The 27,988-nt window shown below is 35.5% G+C and overlaps 2 protein-coding genes across 2 annotated transcripts in view; one reads left to right on the top strand and one right to left on the bottom strand.

Annotated features, from left to right (window-relative positions):
- The window catches only part of LOC123711498, a 160,944-nt gene that overhangs the window by 71,923 nt on the left and 61,033 nt on the right, over positions 1 to 27,988 (top strand). The gene's annotated exons all lie outside the window — the stretch shown is intronic.
- LOC123711499 (serine protease snake-like) lies at positions 8,168 to 9,293 on the bottom strand. Its single transcript, XM_045664121.1, has one exon. It carries the CDS (start codon positions 9,206 to 9,208, stop codon positions 8,291 to 8,293), a length of 918 nt encoding a protein of 305 aa, XP_045520077.1. The 5' UTR covers positions 9,209 to 9,293; the 3' UTR covers positions 8,168 to 8,290.

Raw genomic sequence — 27,988 nt, 5'->3', positions numbered from 1 at the left:
GGATCGGAGTCCTTCATTATCGTACAGTAAATTATCATATATTCTTTACATATTTATATCTGTATCAGTATTCAGTAAACTTTGTCTATTTCTAACATGAGAGCTTAAAGAAACCTCCTTCAGACTTATAAATTATGATGAAGGACATGAAGCTTCCCTTTAAGGGTGATGGCGTCGTGGGGCTCAATCGCGACTTTGACTTTAACGATAAACTGTGCCCACACGCACTGCACCGTTATTTATCGAGCCAGGCTGCGCTGCGTGAAATAATTATCATTTTTAATTAGTACTTGCGTGAATCGATGAGTTAAACTCAACCGATAATTGCGAAAGGGTGTAACGAACTTTAAAATAATTGTTTTTTTATAAAATATCACTCAGATACAAGAACATTCTTGGCAGGTAAATCTGATGCATTGTGTTTGTTATGTACGAGCAACAATAATAATAATTGAGAATGTTGATATTTCGAGCTAGATATAATATATTCCTAATCTAGAGTAAAATGACATCCAACTAAAGGATAAAGTGATATTTTTCAACGTCGTGTATTAAGAGAGTGGCGCTTTGAAGAACTTTTGAACAGTGTCCAAATATTAAGTGCAGTCGACGTTCAAAATCCCGTAAGTTGTCAAGTAGGGATGCCAAATATTCGGAATAAGTGTACGCATAACTTAATCCGAACATGGAAAAAAATACAAAACTTTTTTAGCGGCTAATGATTTAGGATGCAGCAGACACACTACAATCGTTATTTTTATCGTGAAAACGCAAAAAATATACAAAATAAATTAATAAAACGTGGACTCCAACGAAGCTTTTAAAGTATTCTAATCGATTTTGTATGTCTCGGTGGCCCTGGGATGTGAGTTGCGCGAAGAATGCTCAAGAGGAACTATTCCTAGCAAGTTGGCAAATCTTGGAAAGTCATCAGGGCGAAGGTAATTATTGAATTCCACGAGTTCCTAGGGCAACTAACTTTCGCTTTCGTTCTGCTGCGGCTTTAAGCATTGGTTAACGAGTAATTCGGTGATATTACAAAGCAAAGAATTTCTGTCACTAAATTATTTGTATGAGTTAAAAATTGGCTTTACTGTTGATCTAAATACATTCTCAATATGAAAATTTCACGTCAATAACACACTTCTTGAGATGTGGTGCGAACAAACACACCAGCCAGCAATTTTTTATATCAATTTTTCACTCCCGTCTTATTAAATACGGGAACGACATTAGCAGTTTTCTGACATCATTCCTTCACCTCGCTTTGTAATAAGCTTTGTAGCGTGAATGTAATCTGCGCTTAAGACCAGCGGTACATAAATAAGATATCCATACATTGCTGGTTTTTTCAAGTAATCTTACAGAAAATTGTATGATTACGCAGCAATGAACGCGCCGATGATCGATAAGCCAGCCACGGTGAGATCCGTGTTTACGTAGTGGCGTAGTATTCAGAGAGTTGATTGTGTTTGCCCACTACGGTTCTATATAAAAGCTAATTTTCAGCAGTCCGTCCTCGTGTTACTTAATTCCAAGATTCCGTTAATGGAACGGCAAATAGATTATAGGAAATTGAGTACTTGATGTTAGAAATAGTCAATTCGCAAAATAAAATTGAAATACAAGGTGTACAATACACCTTATTAATTAAAATTCTGCGCTAGAGAATAACTCTTTAGTTAGAAATATTTAACTTTTCAAATTCATATATGTAAACTAAAGTTACCTAATGTTGGAAAAAATTATAGAGCATTTGTACTTAAAAGTCTTTTTGTTAAGTTAGTTACGAAATCTCAGCAATAAACGAAAAAGGGCAAATTTAGTGTAGTTTGTGTATTCGGCCATCAAAAGGCATCCGGACTATTTATATCTTTAATAAATTGAATTATGACTTAATTATAATATTTTATACAGTACGTTTTATAAGGTACTTATGTGTGCTCTAAATACAATTGAGTAAAAGAAGAGCAAAGGGAACAACCAACAAATCACGTGAACATCATCCTCGACCACCCCGCAGCCCATAAGCAGGAATCTAACCGGCTGTATTACTTCCACGAAACTATTATTTCCCTATACACTACTTTGTTATTCTTGTCTTCTTTTCGCCGAAGGTAAAACTGTACTTACTGTACATTGATGCTTTATGAAGAAGATTTGTATTTAGTCAATACAACTTATTTGAATATATCTGCTTAACATTTTATACACACTATCGTATAACAAATATAATAGCTATAACCTATTTAGGTTATTAGTTTTCTTAGATAATCTATACCTAGCAGGCCCCTTTTGAAAATGCGAGTCCATACTTAAGTAAAAATAAACCAGCAATGTATGAATAAAAGTATATAGTTTCGTTGCCGACAATATTTAGTGTGGCGGATATCGGGAAAGGATTGATTCACGGTTTCAATTACCTACATCCAGCAATGTTGTTCCCGGCTCCGATTTGATCTTATAAAGTAGCCATTGTGCTCCTAAAATACAATCCAAGTTTTCTTTCCTAATTTGGCTCGGGACGAATACTTTGACATACATTTGTAGGACGGCTGCACACTATCAAATATATTTTACAGTTTCAGTTTTAGATCTCGTAACCCCCCACCGAGGCATGGGGAAGACTTATGTCTTGGTATTTCATTTTTTAAAGCAAAGCAAAACAATAATTTTTTCCCTTCAATAAAATTATTTCGATTTCAATAGAAGTACCGTCATCTACGCACATAAATTCTTATGTGTCGGTACTTCTATGCTGCCACGATGCTATTCACCAAATGGAAAGGTGTAATGTACTTTAGAATTTTGTGATTAACTTAGTTTTAAAAACATAAGCAACTTTTAACCTTCGTAAAAACTTTTACGCTCATTTATTATTAACAATGTAGACACGACGTTAGCCTTATTCCCGATGTTTCCGAGGAAATAGTAGTTTTTAACGTGATGGAAGTCCGATCGAGGTTTCGTCGAGGGGAGAGCTGCATTTGTTGAGCGCATTCCGGTTTCAATTTATTTAATATTTTCTTAAAAGGTTTCAGGAATCATTGAGATTTTAATATATAGCTATAATTAGTCTGATTTTCGACATACGTGAATCATTACACTGAAACATGAGACATTTGCACTGTGCAAACAAATGCACTGGGCAGTGCTCTAAAACGAATTCTTAAAGTTGGCGTCATTATGAGTATCAAGAGTAAAGTTAGATAATGAGAGGCGCATTATCGGAGTGTGGCGAGCGATCCCCGGGGCGCCGGGGCTACCGAACAATAAATACATCGTCCCGAACCGATCCGGCATTCAATTGGCGGGTTTAGTGCCGATAAATATCCTGTTAAACAGCATTTCCTTATGCTCCGTAGCGAGGAACAGATTTAAGTTTATCGTTGAGGATGGTTCGAATAAAAATATAAGCTCTAAGGTAAACTTCACACACGATCACAGGTAAATAAAAATTACTAACAATTTGATATGTTTTGGTGAAAAATACAGCTGCCTTATAAAGTGTTATCCGGTGGAAAATAGCCAGTTTGGGCGGAGAGCGGGAGTGGTGGCAATTGAGAGGAAGCGGGCTCTTTTTGTCAGCAAGCGAGGCCAGTTCAAACAGGAATGTTGTTCGTTAGCACAACTGGTGCCGCCGAATTCAATTTGGCGAGCGGAGCCGTCTTATTCTCTTATTGTATTACGATGTCCGCGCGATGACCTGAGAGACTCGCCTTCAATTGGGCTTTTTAAATTCCAACAAGTTTACTCTTTTGAATTTCTTTACACTTCATTTGGTGATGCAATTTCACCCCGAATCGTCGTTCATCGTTTGAATTGTTTTCTTGAGTTGGGCATTCCTTATGACTGTGGATATATTTTGAATAAACACATTTAATATATTAGTCTAATATTTATATGGAAACCTTCAAAATTTAATTGATACATAACCGCATGTCGTCAGCAAGAAAATGGCGATTCATCAAAAATGTTGTTATTAGTTCGGAATTGCGGAACTGACCACAAACAACGACATTCAGCTACTGTGTTTCCGTTTTGACCGATATTCGCTCGCCGCTAACTTTGCATCGACCACCGCGTAATCATTTTAGTACTACGACTGCCGAATATCGCTTAACTACTTTCGAAATGTGTTTGCTACTTTGATTGCAGCATAGCATCGATTAAAGGCAAAACAGATGCATACAAAAATAACTATGCAATTCGAAAACAAAAACTTTAGAGGATTCCACTGCCATTATTTACTTTTTTATTCAGAGTAAGTTGATCCTATTTAAGATAAATTAGTGGTTGAAGCTGTTTTTGTAAAAATGCGCTAGAACAAAAGGTGGATTTAGGTCGAGACAGTCGTTAATTAACGGCGCAAACTTAAATAGGAATACTTCGGGCACTCGTGTGAATAAGGATTTAGTACGAAGTTAAAAGTCATCGTATTATAGAGGAGACAATTTGCAAGTTACACGGGAATTACCCAATTTTCATTTAAACTTTCATAGCGCTGTCTCATTCTTCAAACGGATTTTCCGACGCTCGAGGGTCCTTCATTTAAATACAATCTCAAAAGTATTACGTACTAGCTTCCGGCTGCGGCTCCGTCCCCCACAGGATCTGAAAAGTTTTTTGGCTGTCTCTGTTCAAGGTATTTCTCCATCGAGTATTAAAATTGAAGTTTTATTTGTTGCTAGGAATCGGAGTTGAAGTCTAATCGTTAAGGTTGTCGGGCGGCAGATAGGGCTTAAATATGTGAATATTGCAAGTCAGCCTGAAAGTATTTCGCTTTTTATATCTTCAAACTTTAGTATTATTATAAATATGTTCTTACATATGTGTGTATGTTCAATGTCAGACACAATTTCATTGATGATTGTTCGTTGCAGTCGTTTTACGGTGTTGACTATAAATTAAAATTTAGAAAACGCAGAAACATATTGATGAACTTGAGATTCGGTTAATCTGTATTAATTGAAATATTGTAGGTAGATACCAACTTTACAGAGGCAGGTCAATTGAAATGTAGAAAAGGTGTCGCATAGATGCAGGCTGCGCGATATAGGGCGGGCGGCGGATCGGGAACGTTCGAACCGGGATTGCGGCTTCAATAGGTATTTTCGCGTAATTGACAGCTCTGTGTCGACTTACCGTCTCAATGGGATCTCATTCTCAGCCAACTGAGCAGTCTGATTGATTGATGGACTTGGAATATGTATATTGAGGTGCATAATTTTAAAAATAACGGTCAAGAATAAACGAACTTAGTCGTTGTGATGTGATTTCATAAATTCCAGTTAAACCGGGACAAGTAGAGACTCATTTAGACTAACTAAATTAATAATACTATACCCATAAACTTACCCATCAGGTAAGAAAACCGCAGAAAAATACTTTTGTAGACATTTAATTAGTTTTAAATGAATGATTCCTGTTTATATGGACTGTACATGATCGCCACAGGATTCTTAATTTATAAGATTGTTAAGAATTTACCAAAAACTGAAATAGCATATGATTAACGTTAACGTTCAACTTCGTCAACGCGTTTGAAAATATTGTCAGAAGTTCGGTTCTGCCAAAATAAGAATAGTTTATTATCAATCGCGTCAAACAAACGCAAGTTTTTCTATCTTTATAAGATGTGTCTCATTCTAAAGAAAAACAAGGTGTATTAATGAAAGCGGTTGATTAAACGAACAGGCTAAATGGTTATCTGCACAAACAACGCCAGGGAAAATTGGATAACGGCTAAACGTTGAGCTTATTTGTTTCGTATTCCTCACATACAGACCAGGCGGCAATTAATTTCGCTGTTTTGCCGTTTTTGGGCAAGGAATGATTGGAATGGTTTTATGACAAGCCTTTTGTGGGAGCAATATATAAAAGATATAGACGACCTTTGCATCCTGGACATTTGAACTTGATTTCATAGTTCTGTTTGAACGACCTGGTATAATTCTCGCGACGTTTTTATTGTAATGTAGCATTAATCTTTAAATCTTATAACAATAATGTTATGATAAACTAGGTGTTTTTGATAATATTTCCAGATTTAATAAGAGTTGTTGCGGGCAGAAAGAGCTCAACTATAAACGCATTTCCCGAGAAATATAAAGCCATTAACGTAAAACTGTCTCAGCAGACATTAAAACAATAGAGTTGATGAATACGAGCGACGTTGTCGCACCGCACTTGCGGCGCGAAGAGCTCGGCTAAATATTTGAATTTCGGATATTCGCACTCAATTCCATAAACAATGCTGGTAATAATTAAAATTGGGATTTAAACAAGATTTATTTTATCACTCCGAAACCATTTAAAAGGTTTACGTGTTACCCGTTTAGTAGTAGGTACGCTTAGCGGTACCTTCCCCCGCGATTAAATAGTCTTGACAATCTAAGACACTCGGCCTCTTTACCCGAGACGGAAAAGATTTTTTAGTGCTCAATAATACTGTTTAGGCAGATCTGTTAATTATTTCGAGATATCATGATACTAGAGGCTAAGAAAATGCGGAGAATATATGCCAGTAAGCCAACCCCAAGACAGTAAAATAAATAAAACGAAAATAAACATAAGGTGTGCGGAGCTGTATTGTGTTAAGGGGATCGCGCAAAACGCCTATGATATTTGGATCGGCTTTGCGGTTGTATCTGAACCGTCATGGCGACAATCTGTCGAATCAGCGATTACATTGCTGCTTACTATTATTAAACACGTTAAGTTTAATACATTTTTTATTTCTTTACTCTACAAGCCCGCACATTTTTTTACATGGCGCTTCATAAGCCCATCCTTATGTAAGTTTCGTTTTCATTGAATACGCAATGTATTGCCTACCATGTATAAAGTCGAACGTGATGGGGCATGAGTGTCGCAGTGTGCCTGGTGGAATCGCACGAGATTAGGGAAAAAACCGAAGGATTGTGTTGGTTATGCTATCACGTCTATTTGATGAAACTAATCCTACCTCATCGTGAAGATAAAAATATTACACGGGTCGAAAGAATCTGATTTTATTGTTTCCAACAACAACACTAACACTATGTTCTTACTATGGAGTAATAAAAATGATTAGTGAGTTAAATAATTAGAAAAATGTTTCGAGGGTGGACTGAAATTATACTTTTAATAAATGTTGCAATTCACTACAGCTGCGTTTATCCGCGTTTTACGTAAACGTGTTTTGTGTGTCATGTTTTAAACTAATAAATGAATACATTATTTGGGGACGTTCAACGTGTAATAAATAGTGTTTTGTAAAAAATACGATTAAAAAATGTTACATATATGTTTTTAAACGACAGCAGAAAGCTTTCTATCAAAGAGTAAATCTTAAGAAAATCCTTGCTCATTCCAAAAATAAATATTGTAAGATAACTGGCTGAACCACATTACGTGTGAGGGTACGCATACATTTTCTCGCACCTCCATTACTCGAGCACCTCACCTTGACAAGCACATAGCTGATAAGTGATAACATTGCCTCCTTGTGTTTCAGGTGAGTCCTAACCAAAAACGCCTTTAGGACGGCGAATTGAAATTGCTTGGTATGAAGTTATTGTCGTTAAAAGTATCGAATGCCTATGTGATGCTTCTCCCTCAAAAGCCGGCAACGCACCCACTAAAAATGGGTGCACATGAGATGCGATGGCTGCTGCCCTTTTTGGGCGGCCTGTAGGCTCATTTGCCTATACTAAATAAATATGGCAGATACACCTTTGCATCTATTACATTGATTGTTTTGTTTATTCAGTGATCATAGTATCAGACTTTGAAATCGAACACAGAATCTCTCTAATATACGTTACCTCATGACAACTAAACGCAAGGGGTAAACTCACACTCGTATAGATTAGATATTGAATATTCGCTTCTTTTGTTAGCTTTATTTATGTTTATTTTTCACCAGTAATCCATTAGTGATGTTCTTCGTCAACAGGTTTTTAATTATTATTCACTCGGGCTTTTTAATCAACTTGTGTAATATTAAAACTTTTATGTGCACTAATAAGCGGGCTGCGACGAGGATGACTCCTACCTCTGTGTTTTAGGTTCATTATTGCGACTATTCACTATTACTGGCGTTGAAAGAATGTTTTATTGAATGAATCATTTAAACGGTAATATTAAATTAACCTTTACAATTATAGAATATAAAAAATCTTAATCTTGTGTTTTCTTATTACAGGTGTATTTTTGAAATGAATACCATCACTTTATTGAATGAATCATATCACTGAATTTAATAAAACTTATAAACATTTCCGCGAATAAAGATTTATTTATAAATTTAGGCTATATAAACCCCAGGCCAGACAACACCCTCGATCCACTCGATATACCGAGAAACCCGCGTGTATACACCTGGAGCCATTTTCCTTCCACAATCCCTTCCAAAGGACGTCACTCCGACCAACACGTGAAGAGGGAAAGTCCTGATACAGTCCACATGCTCCTCCATGTACTGAAGTGGGCCTCCCGAATCACCCTGACACGTATCCTTTCCCCCGTTCTCGTAGTCGCCGGCGCACATCTGCTCATCCGTAATTCCATTCGCAAGAACTCTTCTTCGAATTAAAATCCTCATTGATCGATTGCACACTGTGCCGTTGATGAAATCGACGTCTACCTTCATTAAAGTCTGACTACCCGCTGCCGCTCCGGATCTTGTCGTCCCGAAACCTATGGCTGTCAATTTAACAGGTGGAATATTGTCATCTACTTGCAAGCACGCGATGCGGACGTTTCTACTTAGTATAAATGGTGATTCGGCTTTCATCAACGCTATGTCGTGGTATTTAGAAGGTGGCCTATATCCGGGATGGGGAACAATTGCAGATATAAGTCTTTCTTGTGCCAACTCATCGACCTCGTCAAACTCAAATGTGGCAGTTCCGATTCTCATGACTTTTGCGGGGCCGTAAACGGGATCTTCAATACAGTGCGCAGCGCTGACCACCCATCTGTCGCTTATCAGTGTTCCACCGCATTTCCATGTCGGTTCCTTGTTGTCAATTTGAAATCCAATTAAAACCATGTGCGGGTAGAGCAGAAGGTCTATGGGAACTCTCACTTTCGAGTTGGGATACAAAACGTTATGGCACTCGAGCATAGACTGACCGTGGCTCGTACAGGCTAAGATGGCCTTTTCGCCGACTGAGGCCGCAGGCGCGAAGTTTAGCGCGACGAGTACCAAACATATTATCATTTCCCATGAAAAATGTAGAGTTAGTTGGTGGCGGTGCGCGCGGAGCACTGAGGCCGCCGCCGGTAGTGGCGGTTATCAATAATTCGTCTCGCTGAGTTAATGGTATGTGAATATTAGCCATTAAGGTAATCTCAGCGTTTCGAATGGATTTACTGCGCCGCGGTTATGTTGTAATGTGTTTTTTACTTACGGTTTGTTTGCTTTTTATTTGTTTTATCGAATTAAGTAAGAGTCAATAGGCAGATTTTTTTCTAGGACTTCGCAACGGTTTTGAAATAAAATTATTCTGAAATAAAAAGCCGAACAAAATATACTAAAGTTTTTCACAAATTTGTCTGTCGTCCTGCTTGACATGATTCGCATTGAAATATCTTTTACGTAGTGAAGTAAGAACGGAATGTTCTCACATTTCACTGCAATAAACTACTTAAGGCAATTAACATGACGGCAATTTGTCTGCTCTTTAATTAAGTTGTAGTTCACATTACAATTATTGTCACTCATGAGTGACAATTCGGTATATTAATCGTGTGTCTGCGGAGAAACAGGGCCGTAATTATAGATACTGGCTGTTTCACAGCGACGCCCTTTTTGCCCTTAGAGTCCGTACGCACGTATTGTATCGTAACTCAGTTTGGCGCAAGTGTTTCCAACACAAAAGTTATAAGGCGGTAAACGGAGGACGTGTCTTCGACAAAACCATCCTTCCGAAAAACTTGTCTAATAGCAAAGTATTGTCTTTTGTTAACATAGCTTTTACACATTTAAAGAAAAAACTTTTTTACCGTCAAGTACTATCAAAACGTCGGAAAAAAATTAAAATTATTTTAAATATCGAGACAAACTCGCTCGCAAATGCTACATTTGTGTATGTGTGTTTAACGTCTAATTTATCATGAGCTATAGGAGTTTGCTCCAAACTAAATACATTCAGGGTGAAGAAAAAGTAGGTGAGAGTGACTGAATGACAATGAGGTCAGTGTAAAAGTTTTAATAATCCCGGGAACCTTGAAACTCGCCTAATGAGACTCGTAAGATTCTTGAATGTCGACATCGACTTATCGACATTTAAGTCGCTGTTAAGTAGGGCGGAAAAATTACTCATTCTAATAATATATCTACCATTCTTAGAAGCCAATCAGGGCTGTATCTATACAAATCTACATGTTTGAGACAATTATGTCTGATGCTGGGACGCAATTTGTCTGGGATAGAAAACCACACTGTGACTTGTAAATGACAAGATATCTCACATACTCACGCACAGACATTTTGTGAGCACATTATTTAATGAAAGCTTAATAAAAAGCAAAAAGTCGAATGTCATCAATTCGGAGATTAGCAGCAAAACGACCTTAACTCGGGGTATAAAGCTCGTCACAGATTACATTAGGAGCGGTTGGTCTGCTGCCAACTTGCACTATCTCGCGGGTGAAGCTAAAAACTTTAATTTTCGCATTTGGCTTAATTGTCGCTTTTGTGTGTTAACTTCTAGTACACACACGCTATTCCTATTGAAACTTGTGCCATAGTGTGGGTGAAACTTTGGCGTTTGTAGGTCGTTTCAATGTTAGTTGTATACCAGACGAAAAAATTTGATTAGGAAAAATGTAAAGTTTTTGCGGAAGTACGTCCTACAGCAGTGTTAAATTATTGTCAAGTAAAAAAGGCCCGTTTATATAAACGTTATAAGATAATTTTTGTTTTTAAGAAAAATCTAAAAAAAAAATTGTTTTGTACTTTCTTGGTGTCGTTAAAATGGTCAGTAGGTACGTGTAACTACAGTAGCAGTTTGTCGGGCTTCACTTAAAAACTCACCTTTCTGCATCTGATAGCGGGTAAGCGGTTTACCGAGGAGGAGTAACCTTTTATAATTTTGATCAGGTTTTTTTTCTGCCGCCGAAAAGATTCTTTATAAACGTGAACCCGAATGGAAATAATGTAATTTGCAAAAAGTCGGTTTTTGTTTTGCCGAATCCAATATAACGGTTGAATAAGTTGATAAAACGATACCCGTTCGAATCTTATATTCATGGGACAGTCGCGCAGAGAAGCGGCCTTTCCCCCGGGGGGTGAGGGGGGCACGTCTCGCACTTTGTATGCTGAGTGTACTTTGAGAGTTTAGCGATCGTTGACTTCGAGACATGTGTGGCGAATGCTTTTTTGAAAAGTCACTTTTTCTGCCGGAAAATACAAGTTGAGTTTATTGAAATGTGGTGCGTTAACTAATTTTTACCGCGTAGTTAAACGATTAGTCATTTAATTAAGCGCGAATGAAGTACTATATGAACTAAACTTTCTGAAGTTGGCATTTACTGAGTACATATATAAATATACAGTATGTATAATGTTTAAACGAGCAATAAAAATTGCACGCACTTGATTAATTAACAAGGGAACAATAGGGTTTAGTATCCGAGATTCAATTCAACCCTTGAGGTGTAGGATTTCTACCCTTTTGTGGTTTGACGGCAGGAGGTGTATGTGTTTGCGGGGACGAGAACTGTCAAGTGAACAATGATGATACAAGGATGATTGTGTGATGGCAGGTGATTTAATCACCTAAGCAAAGACGTCTTTCCGATTAAATAAGGATTTTGACCACAACAAACCGAATTAAGCAAACATAAGGTGGTATGAGGCAGAAAGTTGCGCAGAGCAGACAAGAATGGCGGGGTTAATTTGATTATAGAAACATAAATGTGTTTAAGTGAAAAGTGTCTGAAAGAAAAGGTTATTATTATTATAATTATTCATGTGATTGCATACTTTCCTACATATCGTTTCTGTAGTTCTTACATACGTCAGTTAAAATTTAATTCACTTTTTGCCTGGATTTGGTAAATTTATTGGATAAATATCGAAAGAGTTAGAAGTGATTTCAGAAATTGTAAACTTGGTGAGGGGTTTCAAACTCGTCATAGTCATGTTGAAACAAATACAGTTGCGGGATACAATCGCTCTCACATCTAATTCTGACTTTAATATTCTGGCTTAATAAAGTAAAGGTAAGCCCTATAATTCGTGGAATTTGATTATTTCATATAAAGATACACTTTATATTTTTCGTTATTGGGTTTATGTTGTTAACACATGTTTAAGTGGTCAATAATTCAGTCCTATTAGCAATTCCGTACGGTTATTAGCCTGTTAGAAAAATGACCGCATTGCCTCAGAAACATACATTCAGTACATCACACTAAACTCATTTTGTGTCAAAGAAATTGAATACATATTAAATAATAAAACTTTGTTATGTGTTATTGCCGTTTGTTACTGTACATAACATTCTGTGCCCTCTCTCCCCTCAACTTATTGAAATTTGAAACTTTATTTGGATAAATTAATCGTCCTATTTATTATTAATAAATTTATTCCATACAGTTTTAACTCTTAAAAGTTTCCCAAAAGATTCAGTCGTATGGAAATTTATCAGGTACAATACCAAGAAAGAAAGTATATATTACAAGTCAATAATAATAGCTCGTTATATCAATAGCTCAATAATAATGAAAAAGCGATGCTTCTCAAGAGGAACATAATAATGCCAAAATCGGCTGACAATATCGATTGTTAACAAATCTAATTACGATTGTGTAGGATCGCAATTAGATCGGGAATTTGTGTCGGCTAATTTGTCATGGCGGGGCGCGGTAAGGCTGCTCATGCACGATGCGCCTAGTAGTACTGACAATCAACAGCACTAAATTATTATCATGATATATAAATCCAATGTTTTATATTTATTTAGGATTTGGAATTGTTTGATGGTTGAGACAACAGTAAGTGATGTTAATTTCTCCTTTGATTTTATTTTTAATCCACAGCCTATGAAAATACATAAATATATGATAAATACAAAATTTTAATAAAAAATATAGCCAAAACGGGTTACACCATATATATATACGATGAAGATCATGTACTAAAGATTTGCATGTTGATGTATATGTACACAAAGTGAGGTGTGTGTTTGTGTGTGCGTTTTATGTGTTGTCTTAAAAATCTCTTCGACTTGAAGGTTATTACAGAATAAGTCGAGACTCACGTATCTTCTCTTTATTATATAAATTTTAATGTCGTTTCTAATTTGTGTGTTGGGAATATATAACACAAATATAGAGTACATATTTACAATGTTCTTAAGCTACATAGTAATAATAGATATTTTTTTTGTCCCTGTGTCCGTGTTGTACCTTTAACGCTGGCAGCATTTCCTCGCTGTATTGCGATACTTATTCGTTGAGCGGAGAAAGCTCCAACTCTGAGGTCATCGGAACTGTCTACCAAGTGCACTGGACCCCACAGCCCAAACCCCAAGCCCAAGCATCTACTCCAAAGGGAACGACATATTATCTTCTGCACTTTTATCTGAAGGCAAATAACAGCTTGGCGCTGAAACAACCTATCCACGCGACACCGCCCCATTGTTTTATGGGAATCTTGACAGGAAATGAATCGTCGGAGGCGGCTTCCTGTCGATCGGGTCTGTGTTTTGGTCTACCAATTAATTTATTAGATTAACGACATTTGTTCGGGAGTGGAGGGACCTCGCCGTTCAAATTCAAATTCATAGTAATCTTTAACTACGACTATTGATATATTAATGGAGTTTCATAACCACTAACACTTATTCATGAAGCTAAATAATGAAGATAATTATTGTTTGAATGAAACGGAAAAAAATACGAATAAAAAACCTCAAGATGGAATTTAAACTAAAGTAAAGTAATTATATTGTTTGAACAATATTTGTTATAGTCTCAAAATTTAATTTTGCATAAAATAAGTAGTTTTAAGTCTAAAAATGTAAATTTTAACAATAATTTTCTTCTCAGGATTCGAACCCCCATAAAATAACTGTCAATTTTAGCTACATTAAACTCTACTAATACGTTATTTCTACGGTATGTTTTGGTAAATATTTCGGAAACTAAAGGAGTGATGATATTTTTCACGCTTTCTAAAACTCGGTGTGTAAGCGTTTGAAAATATTCGCTTTTCTAAATATTTTCACTGATATTCGAAAGTAATGACAGACGGACACGTGTAATTTGTCGATGTACGTAATTACGAAGCAACAATACATGGGAATGGACAGACGCTGTATTTATTATTTAATTCCGCCACGTAGAAAACAAAATGAATAGGAATTTGTGGAATTAACATAATACAATTGCATGTGAAATGGCCACGATTTTAATGCTTTTGCAGAATGGATAAACGCTCGTCGCTTTAACGAATCCTATGTATTGAACCCAAATCAAAGGCTTTTTCAATTTGTTTCAGGAGACAATATTATTTAGCTTCGTTTTGTATCAATATTCTTTAATGTGAGTCAACAAGGACTCTTTCACTACGGAAGCGTTTCTGTTTCTTTCCATTCGTTTTACTTATTGTTACCACAATCAATTCGTCGACATACACACAAGCATTTAATTATATATGATTACTAAATATGCCTACGAATATATACGAAGAATCAAGGGATCCTTAGTTTACGGAAATAATAGTGTTTCGCGAATGCGACACTTTTCATAAAGGTGAGAACTGACCCATATGTCGTCACCAACACTTGAAATTATGAACGTAACAAATCATACACTTCTTTGTTCTTTGATTTTCATTATTTACAGGAAAATAAGTAGTCCGATACATAACGCACTCATCACTATTTAAGAAACTCTATTTATTTAGATTGCTTGGTAAATCGTCATTTCGTCTTTTTTTATAACAAATAAGAATCAAACAGCGTGACCGCATCGCGTGTTAGCATTGAACAAATTGCCTGTCAAATTAATTCCACTAGACAAATAAAGCCAACGTTTGCCGAACTATCTAGCCCTCGGCATCTGCCACCGCACCTGGTCAAGATTTTCTAGTTTAAAATATAACCATATTTTATTTCTGAATAGATGATTTTATTCTAGTAGGACCTACTAATGAACCGACATGGCGGCGATGTACGTGAGCTCTGAGTAATACAAAGTAATATAGTGTGTGTCGTGTAGTGGGAGCCTTCGCGCGGAAAATGAAAACTAAATAAGAGCGGCTTCTCAAATATTGGCGAACATCTGCTATCAAAACTTTACGCGAACCGATCTTATCGAGATACGGATACTGGATGTGATTATATTATGTAGATTATATTACTATTTTTAAACAAAACATTCGTTTATTACAAATCTTATCACATAAGTTAAAAGAGTGACGACTGACATCATAATCATGACCGACCTTCCCAGGCTTGACCTATTCCAGGGTAACAAAAATTACAAATACGAATTATAATCGATACTACCACCCATTTCCTAAGGAAAAATAATTGTGTAAAAGGTATGCAAGCATCTTTAGGTCACATCCATTATGATTAGGTCCACGTGCTTTGGTCGTCTGGGGCCTATCGTACAGTTATTGCTTCTCAGAGTTGGACGATTTTTTTCATATATATTCTGTCGGTTACGAGCTGTTATATTGAGCCTCTGTGACAGACAATTTTCATGAAATTCCTTCTGTATCAAGGTTATGTACTGATGATGATTGAATCATTGATCTTACTTGCGTTATCGAAGTGTGGCTACTTATGTATAGGAGATTACTGTAAACTATATAAAATATGTAAAATATTACCGGCTGGCCTGAAACAAAAATATCTTCTACTTGTAAACAATCATAGTAAACAAGATCGTTTCACTTATTTGGTGCAACATAAAACTGGCACAAGGTCAATGTCCAAAAGGTAAATTTAAAATACCAATGGTACAAAATTACTATGGAGATATAACGCCTAAAAAAAACGACTTCCATACTTACTCAATAGTTCACTTGAGGACATAAGACGTGAGCCTACACTTGCTAAATTTAAAAGTTTATTAAAAATACACTTGTTAAATACGTTGTAATCATTTATAAGCTATGTTTATTGCCAGCAGTCAAACTGCGTAAGCAGTTTTGCAAGGCATAATTGAAATGAAGGTGTAACTTTTTATGAATAAATAAATTACATACATACATAATGGCATGTAATTTAACTAAAATTACTAGAACTAGAATGGCCATCTTTTTATATATAACCTACCCAACCTGTAAAAAATATTTATTAAAAGAGTAATCCATTAATCTTAGTTAGTCTTTACAACAAAAGTTTGAGTACGAGCAATTATTTTATGTTACAAGATGTATCATAAAATACCAATAAATAAATCCACGCGAATTAAAAACCTATATGTCATTTTGTATGTTTACCGCGTATTATCAGCCAATAATTCATTTATCCCACATTAACTTATACGGAATAATTAATTCAAATGAGTACGAATTATACAAATTATTCACATAAGAGAGTTATTCAGTAATAACGAGGCTGTAATCTGCAAAACAATGACCACATCTACATAGTCGGCATAGTTTATTTCATAAAAAGGTTTTTACAGAAAAATCGCTCTACTTTTTGTTACTAGTCCAATCGAATACCTAGTACCCGATAAATAGGATTTTAAATACTCTATATACTATTGTAATAAAATGCGAGTGAATGTAGAATTTTAACTATATACCATATACCTACTTTATATATTTACTGTATAAATGAAATATCCTAGAAATTATTGTTAATAAAATCGATGACAAGTATTCAGCGGAAAATGGTGGATAAATCTATTCATTATTAGATCGCGGCACGTGCGCCTTACTCCCCTATTTTTATACCCCATGAATTATTCTTGTAATGGCCTCCAGTTTTACTAAATTGATTGAATAATACAGTATTGGTACGTATTGCTCATAACAATTGGTAATATCATCCGCCATTTTGAATATTTTCGCTCTGATAATATACAATGCGTTGTTTTTACTTTCTACTTAGAATTTAATATTGTTTATTGTTAATTAACAATTTAAAACGCTTTTTTTATTGGGTAGAATTTCAAGAAAAATGTACATGATAAATGTATCCGCAATCAATGTCAAGTTAATGAAGCTCTGTGCGAAAACAGTGGCACAACTTTGTATTAATAATCAAATATCACACCTTCGTAAATTGCTACACTAATGATACAGGGGGATGACGGGGAGGGATTTTATTAACCATGATGCCGAAATGTTATTAAATGTGATGAATTTCATTATGCCTCATTCCGTATTCGTAGTTTTTGATATAGCAACGAACTAATTAGTTATCGTGGCGGTATGGATCCATAAGCTTACGCTGTCGCTGCGAAGACGAAGTTTAATTTGCGGTTCTACGGTGCCGAAAGTTGTATTCTAAAATACACCGATGCATACACAACCTTATTCAACTCCTACGCAGTTAAGAAATAGCGTGGCAGGCTTCAGGAGCTGCCGAATTATCTAGATTCTTGTCTATCAAATCTCATTCCCGAGCCTTAAATTACAAAAAGCCGAGAATTAAAATGGTTATTGTTAAAAATAAAATAATAACATTACGTATATTTCTAACAACATTCATGATCTAGGTTTATTAGACGTAAGTTAAATCTGCTAACGGAATACGATATGAATGTCGTCACTCAAATTGAGTGCTTATAAATATTTTATTGTTTTGTTTGAAGTAAACATAGGGCTGATAATGAATTAAGATGTCAGATAATAAAGAGAGCAATGATCCTCCGTTTGAATAGGTTAATTAAGTATTACTTTTTAACTTGAATAACTTGACCCTTTACTTTAAACTTAATATGTATTCCAAAGTATGTGATCTGAAAGTGTAAGGAGAGGTGAATGCCGACTAGCAATTCTCTCTTCAAATGTCGTCAAAACGGTTTTTAATCTCGATATGATTTAGATCAATATGAAATTAATCAGCCGAAATCTCGGCCTACATCTGCCGTTGAAAGTGGAACAATGCGCGTGGAATGCGGGTTCAGTGCAGCACACATGTCGTAATGAAATATAAACAATGCCGAATAGAGGTCTTAGTTGATTTAGGGTCCGCAAACATATAATAGTGGAGTGGCTGCGACCCCTAGATTAGGATAAAGGGGATAAAAGGGTACGTTTTGTTGACCTTGCGCTCGGGGGTATTAGCTGCACAATATATTGCATCACCACAGTCGATGCACAGAAGAAAAGTACGAATTTTATTTATTTTCTACGCGTCGTGTTAAATTGCAAGGTATCAAAGTCAAAGTCAAAAATCATTTACTCATATAGGTAAGGACGGAAGAGAAGAACTGGCAATAAACTCTCCGCCACTCTTTTTAATCGCCAGGTTTTTTTTATGTATTACACAACGTTTTTAAGGAGCTGAAACCATTACATCATATTCCACTGTATGTTTTGACAACACTGTTTACTGCGTTAAAAGTTGCTTGGATATTATGATATTAGCCAAAAGTTTTGATTGCGGACTGTTCTAATAACTTAAATATATATTGCATAGATTAGCTGTCTATTGGAGGCAGTGTATTTTTCGTGTCTGTAAATTGTGTAGACTGTGACAATACGGCATCGTGGAGGCAAATCGGCGGCAATTTGTTGCGGTAGCGATTTTTACGGATCGAGCGAAATCGGGATTGATTTATAGGAATAAGCTTATTGCTGTTTTAGCTTTAACAATTTCTACAAATATTTGTGCGAATTTACGGGACTACGACTGGCTTTTGTGGTTTATTCATAATACATAGCAAATTACACTTATTTAGTGGGTATTTATATAAATTAGTTTATTGAGTGAAATTAAGTTTGTTTCAGGTAATTGCTACTTACCGGTTTATAAAGATACGATTGGCATTGTTCGTTAAAAGAAATTTTGTATGAAGTGGAACACTCACTTTTGCATTAAAGTATTTAAATGTTAATCTATAATTTAAGGTTCAAATTAAACGTGTATTAATCCAATAAACGATTAACTTTATATTATGTCTTGAGTCTACATTACTCATAATCTTTTATTGGGTCTACTTATAGCACTGCGCTTTGAAATCTAAATGATGTGTAGAGCAAGAAACCTGCGAGTTATATATACAAAAACATTATTATCTTATATTAGTAAAGTAACAATTAATAATAGTTAATACATGAGGCAGAAGTTGCTAAATAAGTTACTTTAATTTGAGATGAAACGTGTTGTCATGCCAACTTTTGCAGAACGTTTGAGTCTTTAGATATTTTACAATGTCATGTCAAGTAATTCGTTTCGCTACACGATGTCCAGTGTTGTAAAAAATATGTAAAGTTATTCATGAAAACGTGACCTTGCACTTTTCCCGCCAAAGTTTTCACCACACGTCGTGGTCGAATACACATAGGTAAGTATATAACACTGGGAATGTGACACGGATTTGTATACATTTTTAAATCAGATTTACCAAACTAATTGATAAAACGCAACTAAACGTTTTGATACTTAGTTTTAGACGAATTAACATATTTATCGATGAACTTTCTTTGTAGAAACATTGTATTGAAATTTTTTGTTAGAAATAATGCCAATACAGTTTCAGAATTCTCACAATGTCAGCGTAACTTTGATTCAAAATTTTATTTGTGAGAATTTGTTTGGTTTGATGGAATCCCACACCAGATCAAAATTGCGAACACCTTACTTTATTGTTTGTGTATGCCGCAAAATCTATAACAATAAGAAATAACGTAACGGTAAGACTGAAGTGTATCATCGCCCACTGGAACAATATCGTTGTACTTGAGGCCTATGTTAACAGAAACCATTTCATAAATAGGCTCAGATTCTCATTTCTTTTATATTTTTTCTCTCTGTATTTTTAGTTTTACTAGTTATTGTACTTCCTACTTTTGATTACCGTCAATTTGAACTCGATTAAATACATTTGTATCTGGACGCTCTTTTAGGCTTATCGGTAAATAAATAAATTATTTTATCTTTAATTTTACAAGTTTAAAACTTGTCAAAATGTATCCCAAAGAGCTTCATTTACTTTACTTTCTGGGTTAGGTTCCTCCTATTAGCACGACATTTTGCCCATTTCTTAAATATACAGTGATTGCGGATTATTTTACTCTCTTTAATGGTAATATGGGCCTAATGCTAATCTCCTAAAATAGTTGCAGTGATGCTACCGGAGAGTGGTCAGGTGATAGCTCGGTGGATGCTGCAATCTCAGTAATTGACCGACATTACTTCGTATCGCAATATGAATTGAACTGCGGTATGGAACTGATCTAAAATGGTAGTTTACAATACACAATATTTACCGTTTCTCTTTAACAAATACCCAAAAAAGGTTCCGAGGTTTAATTTTAAGGATATCTCTCGGACAACCCATTTAAATACACCTAAGAACAACCTCGATTAAATTACAGTAAAACGAGGACAATACAGAATTTATGTATCTACTCATTTGGCGGTTGATTCCATTTGTTTAACTGTATCCAGTAACTTTTTAATGTAATTTAAAATGAGCACGTATAGTGTACCTAGTAAATAAACTGTTAGCGTATCGGTGGCTACTGACATTCGCCATATCGGGAACAATAAAATACGCTCCCATTGTTGTTTAAAATCATTGCTCTTGGGAATCGCATGTAAAATTTTATTACACGAAAAATAGCCGTTTTTGTTATAATATTTATTAATTTATTTATATAATGTGTCCGAATAGGTGAACTTAAACTAAATGTTACAATCTATCGATCGAGCTTGTATTGGTTGTGAATACCTATTAACTAACTATACTAAATCGTTATTAATATAATATAAAAGGAACAATGTTTTCATAGAGTGAAAATATCGCTTTGAAAGCGATACTTTTACGATAAAGCATTTCAAGTTAGAATTTCCGGTGGAAGCTGGAATTCGCCACTAGTTGTGTTTATTTAGCGCTGCGTCGTGTTGAAGTGAGTCAGTTAAAAGGATTTCGTACTCGCGTCCAATCACGGCCCGATGCCTGTCCGGAGGCTGAGCTGCGTTTGAGTGAGGCCTTCACTGGCGCTAGTTATGAGTCCATGGGAGTGTGATGGTTGATAATCTCTATCCTTCAGGAAGGCAAAATGTTCACAGTAGGAAAAGTTCACTTATCAGACTAGCAAAAAACACGCGCTATGTCTATATTAATATGTCGTTTGTTTTATAAAGGTCGCAATGTGTTTTACTTTACAGTATGAGTTATTAAATGACATTAAGATTTATTTGTGATTCATACACATTTGTAGTTTTGGAAGAAGTACTGGGGCGTCTAACTCCCCCGTTGAAAGCTGCCTCTAAATGTCTGTCAAGAGACGAAATGCGATTTGGCGACTGAATCCTCTCGCCGGATTGACTATTGTTTGAGCGCTAATGAGATGCGCTTTCCTCCCCTCGCCCCCTTCTCGCCCCTTGCCCCCGCCCCGCCTCACTATAAACAAAACTCACCGTTCGCGTATCAAAGCGAAAGCTAATGAATTCTGCCCTGTTCTCTGCGATTCGTTTGATTCGAGTTTCTATTTCGATTCTGTTTTGCTCCTACATCATTTGAGATCTCCTTACGAAAGAGGATAAGGAGCCGTTGCCGAAGATTGCAGTTTATGCTAATTTCGTTTTCATTAAGGATACAGTGTTGATCGTGTAGTGATCTTCTTCAATTCACTTTCCTAACAGATATTTAGCTTATTAGAATATAAATAATAATAACCATTGATACCGAAAAATTAAATAATGCTATAATCTGTCAAATCATATCCTTGATGGAGGATATTTCAAACAGGTAATTGGTAGACAAGTATAGCTAATAGTGATTCTCTGTGTTGCTATAATTGGCTACGCGATATAAATACAGCTGTCTTGTTAGAAATGTCACGGAATTTTTACCCGAATATTGTCACGTCCCGATCGTGATTTTCGTGATGTCATAAAAAGCATCTTTACAGCCAAGGGAGAGCTGTTTCGTTCTTTTTACTACCGAACAAACAACTATATCGTTAAATTTGTTTGAGATCCATACAATATCGTTAGAATTGTAACACCCAACTTGCCAGGTATCAAACAAAGGTGGTGAGGTTTTCAGTGAATATTTTTTTAAATGAATTTAAATACCTTTGTTAAACAATATCACTATAGTACTAACACGATTATAATTAGTTTGTCAGATCGAACTCATTGCAAATCCAGCTTCTAAAGCATATCTATGGAACAGTGTATTATGACGTCATCAATAATTCATGTAGTTCGCTTTAATTAAGGCTAATTAATTCAATTTATCGAACCCTCACGCATGGGCGACCTATTGGGTCACGTGACTCTGTTCGTTCGAGCATACGTTTATGTCTCCATATTACTGCCATCTAAATTGGCTATAGTGTCGTAGGTCTACGACGTAGCATCGTCTACGACGAAGGTCTTTCTAGTTAACCAGTTGGCTATTATTAATTAGTTATATTATATAATGCAAGTGCTAGTTGGATGCTACGCGCTCTCGCTTAAATTGCAAATATCGTGTTCACCGATTAGGACGAAGACCGGTGAAAACGAATAGGATTCTTTTAATTTAATATTTAGGTAGTAAGTCCGTAAGTAAGTTTTAATTTCCTTTGACATTAATCCAAGATGCCCGCAATATATGTGAACTATATTTACCCGAGAGACAGAAGAACAAGGTCAAATAGTATCGCGCAGAAATTATAAATTATTTATCATTCATTGTTTCGTAAATACTGAAAGAAATCTCAAAGTCGCAAAGATGCATGTATATAGTGTTATCACATTGACCTTTGATTTCTTTTAAAATACGCAGTCAACCAGAAAGCTTTTATAAGACAAATTTTCGGGGGAAAAAAGTGTCGATATTGGAAACCTAGTTACTCTGTGAAAGGAGAGCTTTAGAGGCTTTTAATCTGAAAGCTATCGAATTACTCGCCTCTTCCTGTAGCTTTTGTGAACTGATTTTTGACCCAAATACACATAATGATTTTCTGATGCCATGTCTGCTTTGATTGATGCTTAGTCTTATAGGATCATACAAATATAGTATTGAAATTGTGTGTAAAATTTGTTATCAGTCATAAAAGTCGTGAAATTATTATCATAAATGTTTACTAAATTTCATTGATAATGGGAAACGTATGTTTTTTATCTCTTCAGGTACAAATGCTTTTACTCATTTTTTCCCAACTACGGAGTGTACCAAGACGTCACTCAACAAAACAACATTACCTTGTTGCCAAATATGGCTTTACCTAGCAATTTTGTTGCTAATTATACGCTACACCTAGCACAACTGTCGCAACTACAAAGAATATGTCTTGACATTCTAAAATAATCTTTAAGCACTTTAGCTAAGACTCAAAATCCTCTAAAGCTAGCGACAGGACCTTTCTGAACAGAATGAATGAGTTTGTAAGGGATGCTCAGATGCAACTTTCAGCTTCGTATTACGGCTACCAAAAACGGTTTCACGTTTTACACTTTTCAATCTTATATCCATACAGTTAAGCCACTTTCTCGTTGAATCATTTTGGAGTTTATGATTTTTGAAAATCGCAGACTGATGCCCTAAGGGTCCATCTCTATTGAACTCTGTTTGCCATATCCGCCCTTTTTTAAAGCACCAGATGTATAAAGGCGCCTTTGTACGCGCAATGTGAACGAGTGCCCAATTATATTGTTAATTTTGAAAATATTATATCAGGAATTCTCAAATGGTAGACGTCGCGGCGCTATTGAGTTTAAATATGCGCTAAAATTAAAAACTTGCCAAAAATATATATTTATTGAACCAAACTTCAATAGCCGATATCGCGACCAATCCAAAACCTACAGAATAAAAAATCGAAGATATTTTTAAGTGATAGCGTGTAAGCCGCGAGTTTTCTCGCTTGACTCACGGTTTACCTCGCAACCCGTGTTTAGATCGGCCGCATAGATCACAGTTTTGACAGCAACATTACTTCGGTAACGTCAGCTAATTCGTCATTGTCCCAACGTAAACAGGATCAGCCTCGGATAAGCAAACTTTGGGAAACGCTAACATTGAAATACGACACGTAGCCATTAAATAATAAGCTATTATGGTTTGGCAAATGGCGGCCATTCACTGAAACTCGTCTCGAGTTTCGCGCGAGGTGTGACGGAATTTTGTATTCGTTTTAATGGGAAAAAAGTAGTTGTTAATAAGCTTTAGTGAGCTTTTGCTAATGGACGCACAAAGAGATTTATTGACGCTCTTTTTTCCTTTTAATAATTTATCTACATGAATAAAAGAGATAGAATTTAAATGATCCAAACGGGCTTTTTACATATTTCTTCTGAAAAATTTAACAGAATTCCAAATGTTTGATGTGTATGTAATCTTTAAGAAGTAAATTATTTTATGGTATAGAGTTAAACTCGCTCAGACAAGTGTAGAAAGTTAAGAAATGCTCTACTTTATTTAGGTCTCATAAACTCTTAGGTAAATCTCTGTCGTGGCGGAGCGATTGAGCCTTGCTGGATTTAATGAAACCTGGCAAGGACCCTCGCTTCCACGAAGTTTATTACAATTTAAAGAGGTTCCAAGTATTTGTTTAATATTGATGAGCGCACAATGTAAAAGTCACACTGAACATGGATTGATCGCGCTGTCTGCATATAAACACATGCCTTGGCTTCGTCGATATTCAATAGGGGCTATCCATTGATTCACATTTATAATATATTTACATATTCGACGAAATGAATGTGAATTTAAATTGATTTTATGTTTTTGATGACATATACTAAAACATAACTGTTTTCAAATGTAAAATTAGCCACCAGTTCTCTGCAGGCGGTTAAAAATCTCAAGAAGTCTATGGGGACATGATGTCGAGTTACCCTTTCATACACAATAGCAGATCTTACCCTGAAATTCCTTAACGAAATTGAACGTAAGTTGGTGTGAATTTAGTGTGAGATGTTATGCCGGGTACAGGCGCGCCCGCACGCTTCGATAACCGGGAATTTCATCCGGAATAAACCGGGTGACGCCCGGGACAATCCTGAGATTCTTTGATACTATGGATCTAAATATATCGAACAAAAGGTTTTCTTAACCGTTCACGCGATAACGCTAAGAAAAATCTACAAAAGGATATACAAAACTATCAAGTTAGATTATAAAGATTCAAAGCTTGTATGGAATATTGTAGATTTACACAAACTTTCAACAGTTTCTTAAAAGGTGGGACAATCACACTGTTTCCTTGGTTTCGTTGTTAAAAACTGAATGACTGATAATCTTTAAGCGTAAACATTCTAGATATTCCGACAAATATTGTACGAATGTATTTCTTAATTTTAACACTAGAATTAATCGATAAACTTTAAAAAAGTGCTTGTTGGTTTCTAAACGTTTCGACACAAAACACTGATAACAGATAAAAAGGTCCAGATTGTCCCTTTTACCGAAACTTAATCAATAACCCTAGTAGTCCTACTTATTGCCTACAACAGTGGAGAAATCATTTTGTTTTTTTTTATAATCACTGGACAAGTCTTTAAATTGTTTAATAATAATAAAAAACAAATATATATTCAGTTATTTTTTTAATTCATTACATAACTTTTCCAATTACAAGAAGTAGAAATTAAAATAAAATTACTGTAACGAAACTACTCATTGAGTAATTCTCTGTAAGTTTAGTCAATGAAACCGAAATTATCAAATCATAATGATTCATTTAACATAGATATCGATGTGCGTTTTCACAACTGGACAAGTACAAACTGCGACGCACGCGGCAGATGTTGCCGATAAATTAATCTTGTAAGTACAAAAAATGTAGGATGTAGCGAGGTCACATCGATCACCTGCCGAGCACAATACACTAATGGGCCCACTCTGTTGTTCAACTAAAATATAACTGTTATAAGGAATTAAATGGTAACATTCGCTCTCCACTTATTAAATTTGTTTTACGCTATATACGTACTACCAAAAATAAAAAAAATTGCCACATCCTTTCCGGCTAAGTCACATCACTGACATACGTAAATTGGATAAATCTAAAATATGGGTAACCCACGCCGATAGGAAAGGCTTCACTAGCACTTCCGGTGTTGGAAAAACAAAACAATATTCTTGTATAAATTACATTAAATAAAAATGTTGAAATATTTCATTGGTGACCTTAAATGTATTATTTAATATTTTAATTACATAAATATTAAATAACGTATTCAAACTACTCTACAGTATACCATCTACTTGTGCCACATTCGAATACTGATTGAACCATGCATACCCGGCTCTAAGAAAGATATAACGGTTCTTAGATGTTAAATACCAGAGTCGCAGCGGGTGGTCGGAGATGGGATCGTTCAGTGCAGGTCAGGTCATAGCTCCGTTGCTATATGAGAGCTTGGTAAAGCGACGATCTCGAATACGTTTATATAAAAACTGAGATGAGGCCGAAATTTTACTTCTTAAACAAAAACAAATAAATATTAATTGTGTTGCGAACATTAAATTAGCTTCAAAGTTTAAACACATACTTAACGTCAAACTAACAATATAACCATAAAAAAACATGCACGACATATAAAGAAACACAAATAAAAACAACTTAGTTGATTAAGACATATTTGACGTTTCCGGAATAATGGCTGCATCATCTTACGCTTGAAGACATGGATACTTTGGCCAAAAAGGATTCGCTTCGCATGTCTTCAAAGTATCGTTTACAACAGCGGGAGAACTCATCGTAAGTTCTCACTGCCTGGATGTTTGATAAAATCTTTGTTAATTAAAGAAAGCCAGTCTTTTCTCTTAACATTTGTAGCTCATTAATGTCATTATTTAAACGTCTTACTGTTTGCATGGACAGAATATTGAGGGTTCCAGACAACGCTGCCATATTCCAATATACTACGGATCAAGAAATTCAATATTATAATTTTAGGAAACAGCATTCTAGACGATTGATATATACATAGATAGCTATGTCAAGAAATTCTTAATCTTGTCGATCTGGAGTAGTGCCTCCTCTCATGTATTTAGAGGGAACACGCTGTCACTTTTTACATCTGGAAAGCCTACCATTTATTACTTCAAAAATGTTCGTTCTATAAAGAAAAAATACATATGTTTGTAATAATATATATACAAATATCATTTAGCTTAAAAATTACAGGGCTAAGATAAGACGATTAGACTAATCGAACTGTATATTAAAATAATCTGCTTTGTAGCTGTTTGCTAATATATTTGATAGTTGATTCCATTATTCACACATACCTACAAGGTGTATTATCTATGCACATTTGCAGTAAAGGGTGTAGTTTAGGTAGCATACAATCACCTAAACAAAATAAATGTTCACGTCATTGTATGCTACCTGACGAGTTAATGCAACAGCGTGTTCTGATCACTCTTGATAACACAATTGTACTGATAAAAGCAGTCTAAAGGCATAACGTCTGTTTAAGTAATACCGAGGAAATGATTGCTATAGTTGAAGGCTAGGGTTTTAGGAACTTCACTGGGACACCAAGAGAAGAAACTTAAAGTTTCCTATAATTAAGAAATCGTCAAGGGAGAAAATTGCATCACTTGCTTGGTTAAAATAGCATTGAGTTAGTTTCTGTCAATAGAATACATTTGTTGAAATGTTCCTCAGAGCCAATATGTTTTGCTGGTTCGCCTTCTCCCTTACGGACAGAGATGTTACCGTTACTAACCGTTGTGAATTTAATGACCGACACTCTGCACTTTATCTTTCTGGTAGCTTGAAGACTTTTCTTTTCTGCACTTAAATGTCCGGAGACATATATAGGTGAAGGATTGCCTCCAATCCCAATTAGACTAGTATTTAATTTACCTTCAGAATTCTTTTTTTTTAAACTAAATGTAA

This window comes from Pieris brassicae, chromosome 6 (genome assembly GCF_905147105.1).
Source record: "Pieris brassicae chromosome 6, ilPieBrab1.1, whole genome shotgun sequence".
Classification (NCBI taxonomy): Eukaryota; Metazoa; Arthropoda; class Insecta; order Lepidoptera; family Pieridae; genus Pieris; species Pieris brassicae.
This window is presented reverse-complemented; position numbering and strand designations above follow the sequence as displayed.